Source organism: Prunus mume, linkage group LG7 (genome assembly GCF_029339155.1).
Source record: "Prunus mume cultivar Tortuosa linkage group LG7, ASM2933915v1, whole genome shotgun sequence".
Classification (NCBI taxonomy): Eukaryota; Viridiplantae; Streptophyta; class Magnoliopsida; order Rosales; family Rosaceae; genus Prunus; species Prunus mume.
This window is the reverse complement of record NC_142704.1, coordinates 5,772,297-5,795,818: the sequence shown is the minus strand read 5'-3', so window position 1 is coordinate 5,795,818 and position 23,522 is coordinate 5,772,297. Positions and strand designations below refer to the sequence as shown.

The window sequence follows — 23,522 nt, the reverse complement described above, 5'->3', positions numbered from 1 at the left end:
TCTCCCACTCAACATAATATAGGTAACTCTTTATGCAAGGAAGCATGATCAACCATCTAGAGCTTTATTATGTCTAAGATTTTCAATACATCAAGCCTGACCCTTTAGGAATTTAGGGAGCCACTTAGCTGACAGTTTAGGAATGCGCTTGAGATTGTCTTTGTGATCGATAAAATAAACCCCGAATCTTGTGGTGTAGCCACTCCCCCATTCAAAGTCGTCAAATAGAGCCCAGTGGAAATATCCTCGGACATTCACACCGCTCCTGCAGCAAAAACAGAAATGACAAGTAAATGGAGCATCCAACTCAAAACCAATTGACAATGGATGGAGATGCCCAAGATCTTTAAGCTTTTGAGTTAATCTTCCATGTAAGAAACTCTCAAAAGCAAACATGCATTGCATTCAACTCTTGACAAGTTGATCTTGATCAGTACTTAATAGATGAAATAAGTTAGTCACTCACTTGATTGCCATCTTGATCCGGTACAAATGCTGAAGAATGTATTGAATTCTATGTGGATCCTTAAGTGCTTCATCAAGCCCTAGTTTATCGTCCCTCTCTTCGGTTATTCCATTTTCAGTAATGTAGATTTTAGGGTCTCTGTACTCTTTCTTAATGAACTCTAGAAGTTTCTGCAGACCTTGTGGATAACTGTAGAGGAACGTGCTTCCTGAAGCCTGCACCGTAAATGAGTTCTAAGTTTTGCTACATTTATATATATAGAAAGATGGAAAGAACTGACCAATTTATTAACATAACAAGTTTTGTTACAAAACTGCAGAACTATCCAATTTTTCTTACCAGAGGACCAATTTGGATTCCATCCGCATCTGCAACAAACACAACACGAGTAAGAAAACCATGTTAGGCTTGAAACTTACCACCTATTATTAACACACAACCCCTCACACAACAAGCAGTAGTGGTGAGATAATTTAAAGTTTACTTCTAGTCCACGACGAAGCTAATTGATCGTTGCTATAGGAAATTGGTTTCCCTGAACTTGCAGGCTCATTTTTGCCATATCTGCTGGTATAATAGTTGATACCAATAAAATCGAAGGACCGGTTGACCATCATCGTCTCTTTCTCGGTGAAGGTGGGTAGCCTGTCCTTGACTAACTGTCTCATACTCCTTGGATAAGCTCCATACACTAATGGTTCCACAAACCTAAATAAGAAACACGGTCTAAGTAATATGTAATATGCAAGGGGAGGCCCTGAGCACAGGCGGGTAAGGCGGCCGCCTAGGGCCTCCAAATTGGGAGGGCCCCTAATTTGTACCAAGCAAGTAAATTTAGGATCAAAGTAGAAAATACTAACCATCCAAGTTCAAAATCCAAAATTCTTTTTGCTGCAGCTTTGTCTTCTGCTGATCTGAATAAGGCTCAACATATTGTCCCACAAGACTAATTCCAATTTGTCCACCTTGTTTTCTCTATAAGAAAAAAATAATATTAGCCAAGACAAAATTGATCCCATAAATTTGAGATATGCAGAGGACAAAACTCCATTAAACAAATTCAATCATGGACTGAGAGTGTGCCTCTGTCACCTGAAACTTCTCTCTGTAGAGCTCAACAGCAGCGGCATGCGCAAGGAGAATGTTATGGGCAACAATGTAAGGCTCAGTGGCTGAATTACCACCAACACTACATGGATATGCTGTTTGAACAGAACACCTTGCTGGTGGATCAACCCCAAGATCATACCCAAATTTTGCAGTAATTAATGGCTCGTTGATTGTAATCCAATTTTTTACTCTATCTCCAAAAAATTTAAAGCAAAGTTCACTATAATCCTTGAAATCATCCCTGTAAATTGTGATATATGGAAGATATGAGTAATATATTTTTTTCGCAAACTACGAGACACGAAAAAATAGTATAATTAAAGAAGGGGTGTGCTTACACAAAGGAGCGATTTAGGGGGCCTCCATACTTGTCTGTCAAAGCTTGTGGTGCATCAAAGTGCAATATAGTGACATATGGTGTGATGCCTGCATTAGAAACATAAGATGGAAATGTCATTAAAAAAAAGGAAGGAAAAAAGAAGTGGTGGTTCACCTGGTCTCAACCCATCAGGCAAATTGGGTTGGTGTAGCACCGACTCGTTATCCTTCCACTGCCGTGAGCGGGAGGTTTTCGCTGCTCTGTGAAACCAGCCTCACGCTGTGCCCTCCGCTCTAAGATACACGTGGCCCAAGCCTTCGCATGGACCACATTACACAACTCACAGCTTGGAATGGGCGAGCCAGCAGATTGCAACTGCCAACCCTGCCAGATGAGTCGAACCATTGTTCTACCACTTCAATGCCCTCGCTTGAGTCATAAGCTAGCGCAACATAGCTCGGCGAAAGGTGCCATGTGGCTGGGTTTATGAACTGTTGTTTCTATTTTGCTTTGGCCGATGTGGGATAAAGTGGTGCAATTGGGTTATATAAACACTCATTTTGTGACTGCTAGAATTGATATTGATAATAAATAGTAATAATAATAATAGCATAGCTACTTACCATTCTTGATCAGTTCATCAATCAGGTTGTTGTAGTGATCAATACCTTGTTGGTTTACTCCACCACTCAAGGTTCCCTCTGAAACACATCCAATAACAAATTTGCATATGACTTTGTGGAAAAAGCACAAAAACAAAGCTATAGTTTCTAGCTACACAGAGAATCATTTAGATATCAAATTATAGTATTTCAAAATAAGCAACATAAAAACACTACTAAAAATAGCTAAACGACGACACAAGCACAAAAGCATTTTGACAAAGAAAAACAACAAGTAGATAAGATGCTTACCAGGAAGAATCCTGGTCCAAGAGATGGAAAATCTGTAAGACCCAACTCCAAGGTTCTTCACAGCCTTCACATCTTCCTGCAGTTACAATTGTTTATTGGCCAAATGTATGTCAAAAATTAAAAATTCACATCTATGCATGGAATAGCAAATGAAATTTGATGGGAGAAGTTTAATTATCACAGGCTCCTCTTGCAATGCACCTTGTATCGCTTGTATGAATCGAGGGCCGTAAACATGTTGGAGTGATCTGCAATCCTTTCTGAATGTAAAGGAAAATATCAGAGACAAAAAGAGAATGAACATGATACTCTGCCAAAGAAAAGAAATTCTGCATTATATTTGAGATATGATTATGAACCTGGGAATTTCTCAACATAGTAGTCCCAAACACTTGGTCCTCTTCCTGCTTCTTTTGCTGATCCTTCAATCTGCACCCAACATAGTTATAAATACACCCATATATGTATATATATATATATACAAAGATGAAAACCATATATAAAAGTACATATGGAGTTAAATAACATAGCAGAAATTATTATGCACCTGTGTAGCAGTAGAGACTCCAAACACAAAATCACTAGGGAAGTCAGACCACTTGACTTCCAATTCTGGGGGGTTGGATGCATTTACAGGACCTGGAATATGATCAATCAACATCATCCACTCAAGTGTAGTCTTTTTTTTTTCCTTTGATTCAAATATAGTCCTGAAATATTAACTAAAAGAAATATAATTAATTACAAACCTTGTGCTAAACAAGCAAACAAAGCAATGGCACACATCCCTTGTAATTTCCTTAACCATGGCGGTGAGAAATCCATGATCCGCAAACGATTTTTGCCTTGGAACATTCTCCTTCTTAGGTGTACATCAATAAAAAAGTCAAACCAAAACAGTCTGGAGGAGAATGTTCCAAGGCAAAAATCAACTCAAAGACAAATACGAACAATAAATGTGGAAGAATTTGTTAGGTATAATTCATCACAAATTCAATAATAGAATTGTTTTTATAAAAATCGATTTGGTTTGAAGTGAGTTATTGAATTTTGTGATGGGTTTCCCTCGTTAGTGGAGGAGAGAAAAAGAAGGAAATAAATATTAAAATAAAATAAAAGAAAGGACGGGAAAATTTGATGAAAACAAATGGAAGAGAAAATGAGAAGAACTCTCTTTCATGCATGGCCACCAATTAGTTAGGAACGTTTGCCTATAAAAGCAATTGCATTCTTTCAGTTAAATGCATCCCTCAGAACACCAAAACACAGAGAGTTTTGAGAGATAAGAAAACCTCACTTGTGTGAGAGAGAAAATCCTCTTGAGAAAAAAACCAAGAGAGAGTTTAGCCACCGGTGTTTGGTGAGATTATTATTGTATTCCCATTATTTTTCTTAGTGGAAGATAGAGTGTTATTTTTGCCCATTTTATTTACACAAGGCTGGGAGAAGTCAAATCCTGGGAGTGCCATATTTATTTATTGGCTCTTTGATTTTTCGTCATCTTTTCCAACATTTTGTACATCTAGATGACAGAAAATAACTGAATTTTGTACACCTAGATTATGAAAATAACATGTTTCGGTCAATTTAAACTCACATAGATGATAATTTTATACTAGAACCGTTGTCTGAATTGTTAACATACGACGGTGAAAAAAAAGTCGTCTTGCAAGAGACAACGCTCACTTATACGATGGTTTTGCATCACACAAGACGACAGTGGATCACAATTTGTTCTAGTCGGGGGAGATTAGGCAGGCTTTAACTGCCTAGCTTTGAAGGACTAGGTCTGCCTATTGTCACGGGATGACTTTTTGGAGTCTTTCTTCCGTGCGGCCTTAGACTTGATCGCCTCTCGAATAAGCTAAGTCAGCCTCCTTCCTACAACACAAGATCGAACCAAGCAAAGAACAATCACAAGAGCAAGAACAGTAAGAATGCTTAACAGAGTTTGGGAGAATATATGCTTGTATTGCTACTCAAATGCTTTACAAATTTTGAGGTGAGGATACACAATGTGTCATCCTCCTTATATACTGTCCCTATCCCACCTACCACCACAGTAGGTGGCTAAGATACAATGTCACCTACCAGCATCTACCAACTATTGTCACCAACCGTAGTCTACCTACTACTGTACAACGAATCTGGACATGGAGCTAAGTGGTCTAGCTTGATCAATCCAACGGGCTGGGCCTTGAACATGCGGGCCGTGACATTCTCCCCCACCTAATTTGGTGACGTCCTCGTCCCCACGGTAGATCCTTCTCATTCGAATGCTTCGATGATGTCTTTGTACTTCCACAAAGACTCTTTTTTCTCCCAATTACCTTCGGACTCTGGCAAGCCCTTCCATTTGACAAAGTACTCAAAGTACTTCGGTACACCCTTGCGTCGCACCTCTCGCTTGGCCATGATGCACTCAACCTTCTTGTCAAATGAAGTCACCATAAAAGGTGGAGCTCGTTGAGACTCTTCCACGACTTGGCTCCTCGGGGTCGGCATGGTAGGGCTTGAGATTGCACACATGGAACACCAAATGAATCTTCAATCGAGGTGATAGTTCCACACGGTAAGCAGCTCTTCCCACTGATCGGATGATAGGAAATGGGCCCTCATATCTTCTCAACAATGCCTTGTGCAATTTTCTAGTAGACTTGTGTTGAGAGGGGTTGAGCTTCACAAAGACCAAGTCACCTGGTTGGAAGACAACATCTCGCCTGTGCTTGTCTGCCCATTTCTTCATCTTCCGAGTTGCCTTCTCCAATTGAGCCCGAGCCAGCTCATTAGTCACCTGCCACTCCTTGGCTGTCTTGTATGCAGCTGGGCTACTTCCCGTGCAGCCTAACACCACTGTGTTCGGTGTCCTAGGTTGTTGTCCCGTTGCCAACTCAAAAGGACTTGACCCTGTTGACTCCGACCGCTGCAAGTTGTATGAGAACTGAGCAACATCCAACAACTTTGCCCAATCTCCCTGGTTGGCACTCACATAGTGCCTCAAGTATAGCTCCAACAGCGTGTTCACCGTTCCGTCGACCATCTGTGGGTGAAAGCTGGTAGAGAAGTTCAATTGTGAGCCAAGTAGCTTGAAGAGCTCCGTCCAAAGCTTACCAGAAAGCGAGTGTCGCGGTCACGATAATACTCTTGGGATCCTCAATACTTCACCACATGCTTCGAAACAAGCGTGCAGCTTCCTCCGTGTTGCAATCCGCCGGTGCGGGATGAAGGTAGCATACTTAGTGAACTTGTCGACCACTACCAAAATTGAGCCACACCCTTCTGACTTGGGTAGACTCACAATGAAGTCCATGACAAACTCTTCCATGGTCTGGTTGGAATAGGAAGTGGCTCTAGCAACCCACCTGGCTGCTTTGCAATGTCTTGTCTTGTTGGCATACAAGACAAGTCCGCACGAACGAGTCTACATCCTCCCGCATCTGTGGCCAATAGTAAGCTTCACTCATCAAGGCTAACGTCCAATGAGTGCCTGAATGTCCCGCCCACTTCGAGTCATGACACTCCTTCAGTAGCTCTCGCCTTAGATTGTCCCACCTTGGAACATAAATCCATCTTCCCTGTTGCATAAAGAACATCATCATCGAGCCAAAATCTTCTTGTCTTCCCATCTTGACAAGCTCCAACAGACTTTTGGCTTGGAGATCATGTAACAAGCCCTCTCGTATCCTCTGCATGAGAGAACTCTGGGGTTGTACAACAGCTGCTAGTGCGGCTTTCCTGCTTAGGGCATCGGCAACGACATTTGTCTTCCTTACTTGTACTCCACTTGTAGTCGAACTCCGCCAAGAAGTCTTGCCACCTAGCTCGCTTGGGTGACAACTGTTGGGACTGAAAGTAGCTTGTGGCAACATTGTCGTTTGACCACGAACCGAGAACCCAACAAGTAGTGCCTCCAAGTCCGCAAGCAGTGCACTACGGCTGTCATCTCATTCTCTTGAACGGTGTACCTCTGCTCCGTGTCATTGAGCTTCCGACTCTCGAAAGTCAATGGGTGTCCATCCTGCATGAGTACACCACCAATAGCAAAATCTGATGCATCAGTGTGTACCTCAAAAGGTTTACTAAGATCAAGAAGTCTCAGCACGGGTTTCTCCATAAGTGCCATCTTCAACTCATCGAAGGCATGCTGGCATCGGGGCCCACTCCCAAGCCTTGTTCTTCTTCAAAGAATCTGTCAAGGGGGCGGCAATGGTGACTATCCCTTGATGAACCTGCGATAGTAGTTGACCAACCCAAGGAAAACCGCAACTCGGGTACCTTGGTTGGTGGTTCTCATTCTTGAATAGCTCGCACCTTGCCCTCCTCCATGAGCAATTGTCCTCCCCTTATCTTGTGACCAAGGAACTCTACCTCTTCTTGGACAAACAAGCACTTCTCCCTCTTCACATATAGCTGGTTCTCCCTCATAACTTGGAAGACCTTTTACAAGTGCTCAAGATGCTCCTCTAGGGAATTGTTGTACACCACAATATCATCGATGTAAACCACAACAAACTTGTCCAAGAAAGGATGGAATACTTTGTTCATAAGAGTGCAAAAGATAGCAGGGGCGTTCGTCAAGCCGAACGACATGACAAGGAACTCAAAAGACCCATTTCTAGTTACACATGCGGTCTTCGGTTCGTCTTCCGGTGCGGTCCTCACTTGATAGTATCCTAAGCGCAGGTCCAACTTGGTGAAGTACCTAGCTCCTCCCAACTGATCAAACAAATCTGCAATCAAAAGGATTGATACTTGTTTTTTATGGTCACCTTGTTTAGCGCCTTGTAGTCGATGCACAACCTCAGTGTCCATTCTCTCTTCTTCTGAAACAAGACTGGGGCACCATAAGGGGCCTTGGACGGTTGGATGTACCCAGCGTCCAACAATCGCTTCAACTGTTTCCTCAATTCCTCCAACTCAGGAGGTGTCATCCGCTACAACGCTTTGGCATGGGGTTTGGCACCCGGTTCCAACTCAATGGCATGATCCACCTCTCTCCTAGGTGGTAAGGTTTTGGGCCACTCCTTAGGCATGACATCTTCAAACTCCTTAAGGATTGCCTCCACAACTTTTGGGACGGGTTGGACTTCCTTCTCAACTATATCCATCTTCATAGTTGCAAGGAACATCGGTTCACCCTTCTTCCAAGACTTGGAAAGTTTCATGGCTGACAAGAGCTTCGACTCGCCTTGTTGCCTCACCACTGGCACCATGCATGGCATTGTTCCACCCTGTGCAATGCACATAGTATTGTAAAATGGAATGGGAAATGCCTTTACCTCGTCCATGAACTCCATTCCTAGCACAACATCGTAGTCATCCATCGAGATCATAGAGAAGTCAGTCACTCCCTTCCAAGCAGCAATGTGTAGCTCCACACCACGAGCTACTCCATCAATCGGTTTGGCAGTTGAATTCACCATCTTCATACTGCGTGCTTCCTTTGAGACTCGACACCCAAGTCTCTTTGCTTCCTACACTGACATAAAGTTGTGCGAGGCACCTGTATCCACCAGGCAAAGGGATGTCTTGCCATTCACTACGGCATCGACGAACATCACACCTTTGGCTTGAACCTATGGTTGAGCTCCCTTGGCCTGTAGGGCATTGAAGCGGTGAATGGCCTCCATTTTCGCTTCCCTCTCGGCATCCCATTCCTTCTCTTGGTTCATGGCGTTCAAGGCTTTCTTATGCGGACAATCCTGCATCAAGTGCGCTCCATCGCACAAGTAGCAAGCTAGTTTTGACTTGTCTTTCCCCTTGTCACCTTTATCATTCTTCCAGGATGACTTGTGACCGTCATACTTGTCTCCGGACTTGCTACCCCCTTTTGGCTTGTTGTCTCCCCCACTAGATCCACTGCTATCTTTCTTTCCTTTGGACTTGGAGTCGCCTTGATCCCTCTTCTTGAACTCAACAAGAGACTCAGCTGCAGCAATTGCCTTTGACAAGGTTTGGACATGTCTCATTTGTAACTCCATCTTGGCCCAATTCTGTAGGCCACTCATGAAGTACATGAGCTTGTCTTCATCCGTCATGCCAGGCACCTCGAACAACAGGTTGGTGAACGTGGCGACATAGTCCTTCACGCTTCCAGTTTGCTTTAGCCATCTCAGCTTCTCATTTGCCTCATACTTGGCGTTCTCTGGATAGAAATGCAGCATAATATCCTTCTTAAATTCATCCCAAGTCTCAAGTGTAAACGTACCTTGTTCGATCTCCATGGATCGACGACGCCACCATATGAGAGCATTGTTGGTGAGAAACAACGTTGCCGTGTTGATCTTGGGCTCATCATCCTCGAGCTTCAGATACTTGAAATACCTTTCGATATTCCACAGAAATGTGTCTAGCTCCTTCGCCTCCATCTACCTATTGTAGGATTTGGGCTTGAAAGAATCTAACACCTTAGGTTCCTTCGGAGTTCGGGTCTTGTTCAAGACAGCTTCCTTGCACAAGGCCCAATCTCCCTTCACATCCTTCACCTCATCACGAAGCGCAGTAAGCTCTGCCATGAAATGATCCAACTTGGTTTGAACATCTAGCTGCATGTTGTCTAGCGCGGAGTTGAGGGCTTCCTGGAATTGGCCTTCAAGCTTATCCATCACAGCTTCGAAGCCCACCTTCATAAGGACGTCCTCCTCGAGTCTCTGATCGAACTCGACCACGGCATTCTCCATCATGGCTACAACATCTCTATATCGTTCCCTCTTTGATTTGCCCCCACGATCCATATTGACCTTGGACAGATCAGTCTCCACATCGGATCCGCTCTTTGACATGTTTTTCGAATGATTTGAGCTTTCGCTCGATACCAACTGTCACGGGATGACTTTTTCGGAGTCTTCCTTCCGTGCGGCCTTAGACTTGATCGCCTCTCGAACAAACTAAGTCAGCCTCCTTCCTACCAACACAAGATCGAACCAAGCAAAAAACAATTGCAAGAGCAAGAACAATAAGAATGCTTAACAGAGTTTGGGAGAATATATGCTTGTATTGTTACTCAAATGCTTTACAAGTTGTGAGGTGAGGATACACAATGTCATCCTCCTTATATACTATCCCTATCCCACCTACCACCACAGTAGGTGGCTAAGATACAATGTCACCTACCGGCATCTACCAACTACTATCACCAACTGTAGTCTACCATACTACTATACAACGAATCTGGACATGGAGCTAAGTGGTCTAGCATGATCAATCCAACGGGCTGGGCCTTGAACATGCGGACCGTGACACTATGTGGCTTTGAAGGACTAGGCTTTTTTGGCTAACGTTGACAAAAATTAGAAGGTATAATCGATAGGCTTTCTAGAGAAATTTAATCATTTCTATGCTGATACAAATTTTTTTAAAAAATTATATAATTCGAGTGTGTATGTTGGCTGTTGAGGATATTTTGTGACGAATTAAATTTTTTCTTTTTTCAAGAGTAGATTTCCCTTATTTATCTGAATTAATACATTAACTATCGAACAAAAATAAATATATAAATAAAACAAGTGGCACATATGCGAGTGCCTTAATCTAACTACTTGTTCTTGTGTTTATTAAAGAAGGGAATTATAAGTTGAAGCCACAACTCAATTTTTGTTCAAACCACTGGCTAACATTTATATAAGCTCACTCCTTGGTTCTAATTCTAACTAAGACAGCCATTGAGAGCCTAGCCTCATCCCTCAAGAGTCGAGCATTGCTCGCACCCTAATGGGAAGGCCGTACAGCCTAATGAACCCAGCCGCATCAGCTTGATCATATATATCCCCACTCTCAAATGACGAGATGTCTTGCCTGTACAGGCTGTACGGACTCTTCCTGCTGGTCACAGTAATTGAACCCTTGTACAACTTGAGAGTCACTGATCCTGTGGTTGTTTTTGAGATTTCCTCCATGAATGAATCCATAGATTCACGAAGCGGGTCGAACCACCTGCCTGCATACACCAGCTCCGCGTATTTCAGGGCTAACGAGTCTTTAACCTGCATTGTTTCTCTGTCCAGTGTTAGAGACTCCAGCTCACGTGCAGCAGCGAAGAGGATGGTGCCTCCAGGAGTTTCATACACTCCACGGCTCTTCATACCAACAAGTCGGTTTTCAACCATGTCCACACGGCCAATTCCGTGTCTTCCACCAATCTGGTTTAGATGATCAAGTAGAGATGCCGGTGACAGATTTTTCCCATTGACTGAGACCGGAATTCCGGAAATGATCCCGATATCTACATACCTATAGGACATGAGAACATGGGCAAGATACGTAAGAAAATGCACTCAGAACACAAAGTAAGAGCTAAAATATATAGGTTCAAAGTGGGACTTACTCAGGTTCATTTGGTGCGTCTTCTGGATCGACTGTTAACATGAACATATCCTTCTTAGGCTCATTTTCTGGGTCTTCCAATATATCACCCTTTGATCAATTCCATAAATACATACACAAATGAGAGAGAGAATTATAGAACTCAAACAACAAGCTAGAGAGAACCAAAAAGATTTGATATGAAAAGATAGTAGTTATCCAGACAAAAGAAAAGGTTAATAGAAGAGATTAAAAAATTGTACCTCATGACTAAGGTGCCACAAATTGCCATCTCTGCTGTATATGGATTTCTTTGTCACTGGGACAGGCACATTATGCTTCTTAGCATATTCAATAGCATCTTCTCTACCTGTAATATCCCACTCCCTCCAAGGAGCCACAACATTTAGTTTGGGATTGAGAGCGAAAAACGTCAGCTCAAAGCGAACCTAAGCAGACAAGATAGGTTGTGTCAGAAGAAATACATGAGTTGGTATTACCAAAGAAAAAAAGAAATACATGAGTTGTTGTAATATTAAACACTGAGTTGCAAGGCATGCCTGATCATTTCCTTTCCCTGTGCATCCATGAGCTACGGCATCAGCTCCAACTTCTTTGGCAACATCAACCATGGCCTGTTTTCAGGAATGTCATTGTATGAAGTAATCATTATGATATATATTTTTTTTCAATGAGAAAAGTAACAGATATATCATGATGTGGACACGACAAAATATATGAAACTAAGTAATTAAGGAGCTATACTCAGCTCTATCTACCAGAATCAAACCAGACAGAACAGACCTTGGAAGAGCATATGCATTTTTCAAGAACCAATTCTTTACATTTGTCTTGGCTGTGTAAATATCAATCCATAAAGGTAATGAATTTATAACTAAAACAACATTCCAAGCATCAAATTGAGAGATCACCTTAGCAATAACAGGGCGGGCCATTGAAGTCCCCAGCAAGTATTTCCTCTCATAGATTGCACCAGCTCGCAAGCAAGGGAATATATAGTCTTTTACAAACTCCTCCTTTAGATCCTTAACTACTAACTGAGAAGCCCCACTGGCCTTGGCCTTCTTTTCCAGACCTTCCAATTCTTTTAAACCCTGATAATTTTAAAACAAGTAGCAAACACGCAAGTCAGAACCAATTATCATGGTCTTAAAGTACATTGCAGAAACAAGAAAATTTTGACTTTGAAGTAGATGTTGCTACTCCTAACTTACTTGACCAACATCGGCTGTGAAGCAAACAACATCACAACCGTAGTTCTCCCTGCAAGTAAATAATCGTATAAAACCATAACAAGAAAGTAAATAATCAGAAGTATAAGCTAGTAAGGTAACTGTGACCTTAGAAAACACAAGAAATGACACATGCAATATGCATCAATAGGCATTAACATTGAGTCTAAAGAAATGGTGCCTGGAATACATAAAACAGGCTGTATGCAGCACACAGAAGAGAACTATCCAATAAGGGGATTTCACTAATCTTTAATCAGACAGTACGATAATACAGGGGTAATACCTTAGCCACGGAACAATGACTGATGTGTCTAAGCCACCACTATAGGCCAGAACAACCTTATTCAACTTGCCACGTAATCCTCTTTCCTTTGTAGATCCAGATACTTCTGTCTCACTATAACTGGGCAGCACTGCTCTAATAACTGCATTGATATGAAGATAACATTAGCATCTTGGACCTCAAATATTAGTATATTACAGAATCAGTGGATGAGTGAATTTAGAAAATAAAATATCATATAATGGCATCTCATTTAAACTCCTTTATCTCTCTAACAGGAATGTTCACTCCTTGGAATGTGAATATGTTGTGATCCAACAATTCTAAATTTTCTGTGGCTAAACATATTCCTAGGTATCCAATGACAGTCAACTTGCAAGAAGAATCTGTAGATACGGTATGACTTAATTAAAGGGGATTTCAAAACCTCATCACAAAATAAATTCTAGAGGACACAGGTCTATAAAGTTATTGCATGCTTAAAATAAACAATCATAGCAAACATACCCGTAGCCATGGTTTAACAGTAAAATAAAAAGAAAACTTCAAGCTCGGAAGGGCCTTTTCTACCTTATTATCTAATTCTCTATATTGAGGGCTCAAGTGAGTTCAGCAGCCCAGAAATAAATATCAGGGGAGGCAAGGACCTGATGTTTTGTTTGCTCTTCCCATGGGCTGAAATGCTGGCATTAAACTAGAATGCCACCTAACATACCCATGCATCTTTACAGAAGAATCCTACATATCATCCCCTGATTTGGAAGTTTTACTGTCTAGATGTGTACATTCACGGATATGCACAACATGTATACAAAATACTAATTTGCTAAACTTTTCACAATAGTCCAAATGTTTCACTAATGTCATCTCACCATATCAGATCACCACAATGAACTCATTAAGTACATTTTAATAACTGAGATGCCACAAAACATATAATATACACATGTGTGGGTGTCAGTATGAAAAACACAAGAAACCAGACAACTACAACATGCATAGGTTTAGATCAAATTCCATAGCCAAAACATTTAAACATAAATAAAACGAAACAACAGCGGTAACATCCAAAATCAGAACCAAGGCCAACATGTGAAAGAACCACTGACTAGGCAACCCCACCTTGCTTGCCATGAGCTCTAGTTACACTCCCATTGCCACTAGAAACCGCAAATGCATTCCCCTGTAGCTCACTCTTTCTTGCCCCAAACTGCAGAAACCAGTTATTTGTAAAATTTATAAATTGAAAAAAAGGGTAAACAACCCAGGAAGAAACCAAAATCAAGTAATCAACAAGAGTCATAAGGAGAGAGAAAATTCATATGTACAAGGCATTATGGATATAGGTATAGCAACCTCTTGAAATGAAGATAATTTCCCTGGACAACAAACTTTGCCATGATACGGAAATGACTCTGCTCAAACAAACAAAAGATGTGATACATGATATGATATCATATATATATATATATATATATATATATATATACCATCACACTGCAATCCAACTATTTTTCCATTAAAAATTAAGCATTTAAGTGTCTGGGTACTGTTAATTTATCCGCAAATTTTACAGAATCCTTAATCATCAATCTGAAATGAATTCCGCTTTCTCTAAGAACAAATGGAACCTATTTTCTTCTAGAATTCTATGAATTTGCTATTGAGAATATGTATCATCTCTGATGAAAAGAAAGAATGTACCTCTTTTGGGACCGTGAAAAGCGAGGTTGGAGGATGAGAAAGCGGAAATGGACTTCAATTGGGCCATGGTGGCAGTGGCTGAGACCAGAGCAGAGTGTTTGTCTGTGAAGGAATGTGAGCTATGATTCTGTATGCGTCTCTGAGTGTCAAGGGTTTAGAGTTTTTAAGGAGGTTGTTGGTTTTGAAAATAGCCAAATTAACCAAATACTTTTCCGACCTAAAAAAGAAAATTAACCAATACAATATTTTTGTTCCTCTGACCAAAATGCCCATCCACCCACGGGTGACCACGCCGACAGGGCAAACTGCACTGCATTTGGAAAATAAGAGGGAATCTGTCCATATACATAACTTATTCAACTTGTGCCCGCATTTTCTTCGTCTATTTTTTTTATCCTTTTCTTTTGGTGCGGATTTATAAATGGCAAAAATATGAGGGCATATTGAATATTTATTGGCGAATTCTTACTTAATTAGGATTTTGTTACATACAAGTGTTATTTGATATTTAAGGCGAATTCTTAGTCTTATTGTAATTGAAATTTATTTCATATTATATTTAGTCTTTTTTCTTTTTCATAATATAAGCGATAGTCTTAAGGGGAAGAGAAATTTCTTATACACAAGCACTACCAAAGTATCACGGAGACTAACCCGTTGGCTTAACATTTTCTTATTTTGTCCTTAAATGTTCAATATATACACTTCTTGTTAATAAGAATAAGAGGGCATATTTGACCTTTTCTATGTTCAAGTTGACAATAGAGAAATTTCCTTATGGACAGAGTACATTTTTTTTTTTTGGGGTCAAAAAGATAGACAGAGTACATTGATACAAGAAGAAAGGAACAGTTTTTAAGTTAATCACAATTATTGCAAGGATAAAAGAGACTAGCCAAGCAAAAACTTGCAAAGTTGGTGCGTTCCTATTGCACTATTAACTTCTATAGACAAAAGGAGGAAACACATGTGACATGGGATGGGAACAAGATGAGTTGAGAGGATTATGGTTGCTTCTCTCCCTGAAATGGGGGACTCTCATCAAACATGCGAGTCTCTCTCTTTTTTGTTGGAGGTGAATCAATTTCAGTAGACGTGGACCGCAACAATCCGCTCTGCATCAAGTCTAACAAATGTGTCTGCAAATGCGTGTTCATCTCCATCACATGTTTTGCCATTCTTGTTGCCCACATCCGGTGCTCTAGGATTGTTTCCAACTTCATTTGCATTGCTGCAGGACTGAATTCTTCCTGCCCAAATTTGTATGACAAATAATTAAGATGTCTCTTGATTAATTGGTGCTTAGGCATATAGCACAACATTACTAGCCAAGTCATATACCATTTTTCTGTGCATGTGTGTTGTTCGCGTATGTGTGTGCACGTGTCCTAATGTTACGTGCGTATATGTATGCAAGAGAAAGAGAGAGACCTCTGTGTCATATATTTGTTGGCCAGAATGAGTGGTGTGGTTTCCTTTGAGGAAGTGGCATGACGAAAGAAGAGGGATTTTCTCCTTGGATGAGTTGGGAGGCTGTGGATACTTGTCGAGCGAAGAAACACCAAATGCATTAGAAACTCTCCGATGGTTTGACACAGAAAGCAATGAGGACTGTGGAATCACTGCCAGATTAGTTACAGCCCCTGGTAATAGAAGAGAGCAACAATCTTGATCATACAAAATAAAACTCAGTCTAGTATGATTTGTATTAGAAAGCAACTGCACAAAATACGTTTTTGCAATTATAGGCATGCCTCTCAATCAAATATTACAAAAGCCCTTAATGTTTTTTCTACTGTATGCCACTTTTGAGCAACCAATTGGAGCATGGACAAAATGCCTTCAACAAAATAAAAGTTAGCTACATACCAAGAGAAATAAAATTTAGCTCACTCAAACCTCTCCAAGAAAAGGGAACAGAATAAGGCTATAGGCTACGATTACCTTTTTTATGGTCGAATCTTCGGATGATTGCCCAATTGGTGATATCCCAGATGCAGATGGTGCAGTCCTCAGATGCAGATACCAGACCTGCTTGACTGAAGGTTAATGCAGTGACAGCTCCCCTGCAGGGATTATGGGTCTTTCATCAGCAGACTATAGAATGTAAAGGACAAAAATCAATAACTCATATTTGAAGATTTGACAGAAAATGCACTCTGCTTGTGTGAAGAGTCTGAAGAGCATGTGCATGTTTATCTCCAATACAAACCCATAAAGCTCAGCCATGTAATAAAATAGACATTCTCGAGATCTTATAACTATTTCTGTTGAGAAAAAGGACAGTTTTATCTCCAATGATCTAAAAAATCTTGAAACACCATACATTACTTGTGTCCTTTTATCACGGCTTTTTGATCTTCAGCAGCAGCCAAAGAATTTTCTACCAGTCCGATTTCAAGTTTGTTCACAAAAATTCTTCCATCTATACTTCCAGAAAAAAAGAGCTGCTCCGTTGGGTGAAGAACAACTGCAGTTATCGCCAGCGGATAAACTTGAGTTTGCATAAGCTTTCCCAAGACTAAATCCCATACCTAAGCACAGAATAATTTTCTTTCAGTAATAAGATATATCAGTCAAAAGATACAATTGTTAGGAGCATGAACAAATATGAGTTTGATAACCTTGCATGAGCCATCAAGTGAGCTTGATATTAAGACTACATTTGAACTGCCTGATGTAGTTAACAGGCCAGTTATAGAGGATTTATGCTCCATTGAATAATGTAATAATGAGGGAAAGCTTTGAGAATCTTCCATGTCCAGCAAACTTCCATCAAAATGATCAGAAATTAGCATCACTGTGAATTCTTATTATCTGAAATTTTTTCTAGAGTCTAAAAAGTGACAAGGCCAAAATCCAAGTTCAGTTATTACCCGACCATAGACCACACACATATCATCCCATCATCTGAAGCAGAAATGAGAAGAGAGCCGTCATCAGAAAACAGCATACAGTTCAAAGATTTATGATGTCCACGCCAAGTTTTGAGCAATTTTCCATTAGCAACCTACAGATCACCTCAATGCCATTAAGATCTTTATTGGAATGTTTCTGAACAGAGGAATTGATGACAGTGATTACAAACCTCCCAAAGGTAAACGTTTCCAGATAGAGCACCACCTGCAAGATATACACCATCCTTTGTGCAAGAAAGTGGCCCAATGGCCTCTAGTGGGTAGCTCCGAATAGGCTGCTGAGGCTGGGAAAATGTTGCATACAACAAACCAAATATGATTGCACAAGAACATGGTTTTCTTATTCATGAGTATTAATTCACACAAAAAAAGAGGAGTTCAAATTCATTGTACTATTTCCTATCTCATTTTTCAGGATGTAAAATTGAATCAAAAGCATCAGAGTTCTGTGAACATAGAGGTGACTGACTCAACAGAATACGATTCAAACCTATACTTCAATGACCATAGACAAATTGCAAAGGCTAACCAAATTTGCTGGTGTAAAGGTGGTATTTTGTTACTCAGATCGTATCAAGCTTGCAATTTTAAAACCAACTATCCGTTTGGATGAAGGAATTGAAAATTGCATAGAATTCTTAAATGATGGAATTTAGATCTCCATCGTTTAAATTTCTGGCAATTAGGAAAAGTAGAGAACAGAAATTTGCACATAAATGGTCAGGCCAAAATTTACACAAAAATGAGAGAGATCAATTACAAATTTCAAACCAACATGGGATGGGAATCAAATTCCTAAACCGATTTATTTACAATTGTTCCAGCATAAAAATTGATATAAACCCCCAAACAATCTGAGTCTAAGCAGTGAGAATTACCTTGTTCAAGGGCCACATAGAAATGGCCCCTCCTCCAACAGAGCCATGTTTGTGAATCTGAGAAGCTACTAGGAACTGGTTTCTCAGGCACACAAGACCATGAGGAGCAGAAGCACAGGTTGGTATGTGAAGAAGACGATCCCCCTTGTCTATGCCCCATATAGTTATCCCTATTCCCATGCTCTTGTCGCTGCACACAACCACTGCCTCGCCACCATTTTTAGCCATCTCTCCCTTTCTCTGTTGCTCTGCTTTTCTCTGTGCTTGAAAATGCGAAGAGTGATATATATTATAAGCTGTAAAGGACTTCTGCTGTGTGAACGTGCATGGATTGAGTGACGCATGGCACGTAAAACCGCGAAAGAGACAAAGGCAGTTGAAGAATTACGCATCTTTTGATTGTCTTGCTCATTATAGCACCTGGGGAGCAAAGAGGGGGTTTCGTTCTATTCTATGTTATGCAGGTGGTCTACATGCATATAAATGATCTGTTGGCCGTGGCCAATAGGGAGAAAAACTAGTTGCAAAAGAGGATGATACTTTTTTGTTATCTAGTTCAATAATGTTATGTCATGTGGATGTATTATCATACGTGTCATGATGTTATTGGTCGGGATAGCAAAATAGTGTTATTCCCGTTTTAAGAAAATCTTTCTCACCAATAAGGGTGGAGACACATGTGTAAGCGGGTCTTGGATAAAGACAAATTATTTTTAAATTTCTTGTTGAGGTTTTTTAATTTTTTTCAATAAAAACAAAATAAACTAACAACAGTATTCACACAAACGTCTAAATCTCGTAACATGTTTACTACGTCATGAATAACAACCTCTAAAGATAAATTCGTTACTATGTTCGAAGAAGAGGGGACCCTTGAGCTATTTTTTCTTTTCGGTTACAACCTTGACATGATTTGAACCTAATAAATTAATCACAAAGTTCGTCTTATGAAAAATGTGCGTAAATGTTACCTCATCAAATTAAGTCATAAACTAACATATATTGATAATAAAAACTTTGTGCTTCCCCAAAGATAGAGCCATGATGTAAAACGATGTAGTAGTGTGGTTATACGATGTAATGTAACAAACATAATTCTATTCAAAGATGTGGATTCTTTATAATTTAGCTATACCAAACCCTTATCAGGAGTCAACATGAGAGCCCAATAAAAAAATGACCTTGAATTGCACATCAGTAATCTCATGTTTGCATCTAAATGACACATTGATAGTGTGTATGAAAAAACACCCTTCTCCTTTCTAATTTAACAAACATACAAAACCCTTTACAAGGAAAAACTTTCATTATTTATCATTTATCTATGTCAAACCCTTACAAGAATGAAGAATGAGAAATGAGAAATAGAATTTAGATTGACCGCGCTTTCAATCATATAGGTTGTTGAATTTAGATTGAGTCATCGTTTGGGTATATTGAATTAGAATTTAAATGAGAAATGAGACTTGAGACTTGAGGTCTTTTCAATATTGAGAAGAAAAACATTATTAAACCAAAAGCTAATTTATACATATTAGCATGTTAAACCAAAAGCGAACTTGAGGTCTCTTCAATATTGAGAACTAGTAGTCTGAGCTTTGAATTCTCTCACACCTTGATAGCTTGTTTGTGATATCTATCGCCTTATAGTTTAGACTATCGCTTTCGCTTGTATTCATTTGATAGTAATATTAATTAATTAGATTGTTTTCTTAAGGCCGCTGGTACGTGAGTAAATAACTAACTAAACAGACCTATTTTCGCAAAACCCGCCACGTAATCTTCAGCACAGGATACAGCAATCTCTAGGCGCAATCACGAAGGAGCTCTCTCACTCAAGAGTGAAACTGAAACATTGAAAGCTTCACCTCCACACTCGCTCGCCCCGATCCGAAAAAAAAACCACCGTTATTTAAGATCCGAATACCAAAATGGGCGGTAAATTCCCCATTCGTTGAATTCAAAAGTCCATTTAATTAGGGTTTGAAATGGCATCCGAATTCTGATAAACCGTTGTTTCGCAATGCACAGGTAAAGAATCAGCTTGCTCTTGTTCGAGTTTATGGTTAGCTCCCAATCCAAGCAAGAGATGGGGGGAGCTCTTCTTCCTTCTCTACACTCCTTTCTGGCTCACTCTCTGCTTGGGAATTGTCGTGCCCTTGAAGCTCTACGAGGTTCGGTTTCGTTACCGTCTCATTGGTTACTGGGAAAAAAAATGAAGAAAATGAATGAAAAGAGTAGTAGAAAAAGAAGGAAATGTTATTTTGATGAAATTGTTTAATTTTTCTGATTTTTGTATATGTGTTGACTAAGTATCTACTATCAAATTTGATCTGCGTCTGTGGCAGAGCTTTACGGAATTGGAGTATTTGCTGATTGGATTGGTTTCAGCAGTCCCTGCTTTCTTGTTGCCAATGCTCTTCGTTGGGAAGGTAACTACTTCAACTTTACAAAGTTCAGTTTAGATTTCTTATTAGACCTCAAAGCTTAACGAACGGTTGTCAACTAAGCATGAGAGTTCTTGCTAATATTTGGGTTTTGTACTGATGTGAATTTTGACACCCTTGTGCTTTAGATGTAATTCATTATTTCAGATAAACAAGTTCAATCTATTCCAAATTTTGCTTGAAAATGGTGTTCCCGAATAAAATTGTTGTCAACTTACTGTCATTTCTCATTTATAATGGGGTATTCAAAATAACATTCAAAACTTTCAATTTGAAAAAAACAAAACAAATGATGGTTAAATTAAAAGTTCCACCAGCACTCAAATTGTGCTACTAACTCTTCTTTTTGCTAAGACTCACAACTTATTTTCTGTCATTGTCTACAAAACTTCATTTATCTCTTGAAACTAGTAGTATTTTGAATCTAATTTGTATCTAAAGATAAAAGGAATATACGAGAGAGTAAATATGCACTGATAGAGCCGTCATATGGTTTAGCAGTTGGAAAGTCCAATAGAATGGAATGAGTTACCCAATATTTGTTTTTTTTCTAACCATTTTTTTGTTTCTTTAATTTTTTGTGAGTATGCTTGCAGGCAGATAGCAGCTTGTCTTGGAAGGATCGTTATTGGGTCAAGGCAAGTTTTTCCTGGGGTGAAATTCTTTATATATGTCATGATTAGGACAAGATCATCAGACAATGGAACTTATACTTTGGTTTATTAGTTTCTTTGCTTATTAATCATTTGTTCTTGTCAATGACTATACCTTCGTGCTGGACTTATCGTTTATTCTAAATGCTGTGTATTTCTCTGTTTGGTACTTTGTATTGCACTTAATGTGCTTATATGATATCACACATCTTATCAAGTTGCAAAACATGTGATAAAAAGGATTTTTTTTTTTTTTGGTTTAAAATGTAGTTTTATTAGTACTGTTCTTGTCTTTTGAAGGTTCTTTTCTCTTCATTGCCTTACTGCGCCAGTCAATCCATTAGCACTTGTCATCTTTATTTACAACTTTATGCTTAGCCTGAACCATAATTTAATTTTTGTTACAGGCCAGCCTGTGGATAATAATTTTTAGCTATGTTGGGAATTACTTTTGGACCCACTATTTCTTCTCAGTTTTGGGAGCTTCGTATACTTTCCCATCATGGAAAATGAACAATGTAAGCTAAACCTAGAAAACTAGAAACACTCTGTAATAGACTACTTATCTTTTCTAACCACTTTTTTTTATTTCTGTGCAGGTACCACACACTACCTTCCTTCTTACACATGTTTGCTTCCTATTTTATCATGTCACATCAAACATAACGCTTCGCAGACTACGCCATTTTACTGCTGAATTGCCAGAACGAGTTCAATGGGTTACTGAGGCTGCATGGATTTTGGCTCTTTCTTACTTCATAGCATACCTGGAGACTGTAGCTATTTCTAATGTATGTTATAACACATTTGTGATATCTTTCATCTAACAACTCGTAAATTTTGACGAATTTCCAAAGTTACCCTATCAATATATTAGATTCTAGATAAGGTAGAATGCTGAAGTTCATATATACGTTGCTTCATGTCCCTCTAGTCTTAGTCTTGCTTATCCCTTGGAATTCCATTTGACCCCTATGCCCTCGTATCAAGAATCCCAGTAAACTTGTGATGAAAATCAAGTCAGCTTTATTAAGAAAATTTATATAGTAGTAAAGTTTCTTGGCCACCGTAACCACAAAAATAATGTCTGGAGTGAGCCTGTGATCAGTATTTGTTTATCTTTTACTGGTTTAAAGAGACAGCTTTGTTTCAGAAATTCTCTGTTGATAGGTAAGACCTCTGCGATATAATAGACTTCATAAATGATTTCTACAAGCTGTTCCTTTGAAATGCCTCCAGTTTAAGGATTTGTTAATATCTTACAATATAAATAGCCACGTCAATGTGAATAGATTCTGTTACAATGATGTTTTGTTTTGAAAATGTGCAGTTCCCTTACTATCAGTTTGTCGACCGGGCATCTATGTACACAGTTGGGTCCTTGTTTTATGCCATCTACTTCATTGTTAGCTTTCCCATGTTTCTAAGGTAAGAAGTGGACAGTTTTTTGGTGCAACTTAGTGATCAGAAACATATATGGGATCATTCAGAATTCTCATGATATTTCTTTGTTCATGTTAAAAAATTTATTAAAATTTTTACTCAATGTTATACGAATTTAACTGCTGGTGATTCATCCATGTACACAGGATTGATGAAAAGCCTGGCAATCCATGGGACTTGCCTAGGGTGGCTATCGATGCTTTGGGTGCTGCAATGCTAGTGACTATAATATTAGATCTGTGGCGCATCTTTCTGGGACCTATTGTTCCAATCCCAGAAACAAAACAGTGTCTTCAACCCGGACTACCATGGTTCCCGGGACATGATGATCAACGTTGACACCTACTTGCGCAAACCGGGACCTGGGAGTTAGTTCCCTGCCCGAGAAGATACCATGCTCCGGGATTTCTTGTAGTCGTTGATGGCATGGCAATGGTGTTTGTACCATATTGAATGATTGTTGTAATTTCCATCTTCAGGACGTAGAAAGAATTTGGTAACGCATACGTTTTTTACATTCCATCTTTCACAGTACATGTGTCGTTGTAGCTTCATAACTGATCTGAATGCTGCTTTCTGAAATCTGAGTTAACCTAATAGCGTACACAACTAGAATTCTGCTTCTCCAATCTAAAAGCCAACAAAAAATGCATGGCGTTTTGCCATTGCTTAAAGAAAAAGAAATCGAAGATGAATGTGTAGAATTTTCAAACAGCTGACTCAAAAATTGACACTTTGGATATCCAACCACTGATTTTTTATTTTATGTAAAGAAAAAAAAAAAGGATATTTAAAACCTCTCTTGCATCAAAATTGTTTTGTCTTGTTTT

At 39.5% G+C, this 23,522-nt stretch overlaps 3 protein-coding genes, 1 non-coding gene and 2 pseudogenes across 6 annotated transcripts; 1 reads left to right on the top strand and 5 right to left on the bottom strand.

Annotated features, from left to right (window-relative positions):
• Positions 1-14: 14 nt before the first annotated feature.
• On the bottom strand, positions 15-3,877 carry LOC103338042 (beta-glucosidase 24-like; annotated as a pseudogene). The gene is made up of 13 exons (XR_016128488.1): positions 3,559-3,877; positions 3,357-3,448; positions 3,169-3,238; positions 3,011-3,069; positions 2,810-2,885; positions 2,519-2,596; positions 1,915-2,002; positions 1,559-1,817; positions 1,327-1,441; positions 951-1,174; positions 806-834; positions 467-681; positions 15-265 (listed from the first exon to the last, which is right to left on the bottom strand). The product of XR_016128488.1 is annotated as a beta-glucosidase 24-like (transcript).
• Positions 2,054-2,357, bottom strand: LOC148915315 (signal recognition particle RNA). Its single transcript, XR_016122426.1, has one exon.
• Positions 3,878-5,011: 1,134 nt separating the features above from the next.
• LOC148915314 (uncharacterized) lies at positions 5,012-9,591 on the bottom strand (annotated as a pseudogene).
• A 690-nt stretch (positions 9,592-10,281) lies between these two features.
• Positions 10,282-14,546, bottom strand: LOC103338044 (argininosuccinate synthase, chloroplastic). The gene is made up of 10 exons (XM_008241224.2): positions 14,354-14,546; positions 14,006-14,064; positions 13,772-13,859; positions 12,650-12,791; positions 12,346-12,394; positions 12,043-12,225; positions 11,671-11,745; positions 11,374-11,559; positions 11,133-11,221; positions 10,282-11,038 (listed from the first exon to the last, which is right to left on the bottom strand). The coding sequence occupies exons 1-10, from the start codon at positions 14,418-14,420 to the stop codon at positions 10,492-10,494; spliced, it is 1,485 nt and encodes a 494-aa protein (XP_008239446.1). The 5' UTR covers positions 14,421-14,546; the 3' UTR covers positions 10,282-10,491.
• A 659-nt stretch (positions 14,547-15,205) lies between these two features.
• On the bottom strand, positions 15,206-18,611 carry LOC103338045 (protein ROOT INITIATION DEFECTIVE 3-like). Of its 2 annotated transcripts, none has more exons than XM_008241225.3 (8): positions 18,150-18,609; positions 17,442-17,555; positions 17,230-17,363; positions 16,978-17,122; positions 16,685-16,887; positions 16,298-16,419; positions 15,785-15,996; positions 15,206-15,603 (listed from the first exon to the last, which is right to left on the bottom strand). In XM_008241225.3, the coding sequence occupies exons 1-8, from the start codon at positions 18,375-18,377 to the stop codon at positions 15,358-15,360; spliced, it is 1,404 nt and encodes a 467-aa protein (XP_008239447.2). In that variant the 5' UTR covers positions 18,378-18,609; the 3' UTR covers positions 15,206-15,357. The 2 variants fall into 2 exon arrangements, with proteins under 2 accessions (XP_008239447.2, XP_016651149.2); XM_016795663.2 differs by having other exon boundaries at positions 15,438-15,599; positions 18,150-18,611.
• A 1,323-nt stretch (positions 18,612-19,934) lies between these two features.
• CPI1 (cyclopropyl isomerase) lies at positions 19,935-23,274 on the top strand. The gene is made up of 8 exons (XM_008241226.2): positions 19,935-20,087; positions 20,181-20,323; positions 20,498-20,581; positions 21,193-21,234; positions 21,657-21,767; positions 21,849-22,040; positions 22,580-22,677; positions 22,839-23,274. The coding sequence occupies exons 1-8, from the start codon at positions 20,081-20,083 to the stop codon at positions 23,029-23,031; spliced, it is 870 nt and encodes a 289-aa protein (XP_008239448.1). The 5' UTR covers positions 19,935-20,080; the 3' UTR covers positions 23,032-23,274.
• The last annotated feature ends 248 nt before the right edge of the window (positions 23,275-23,522 follow it).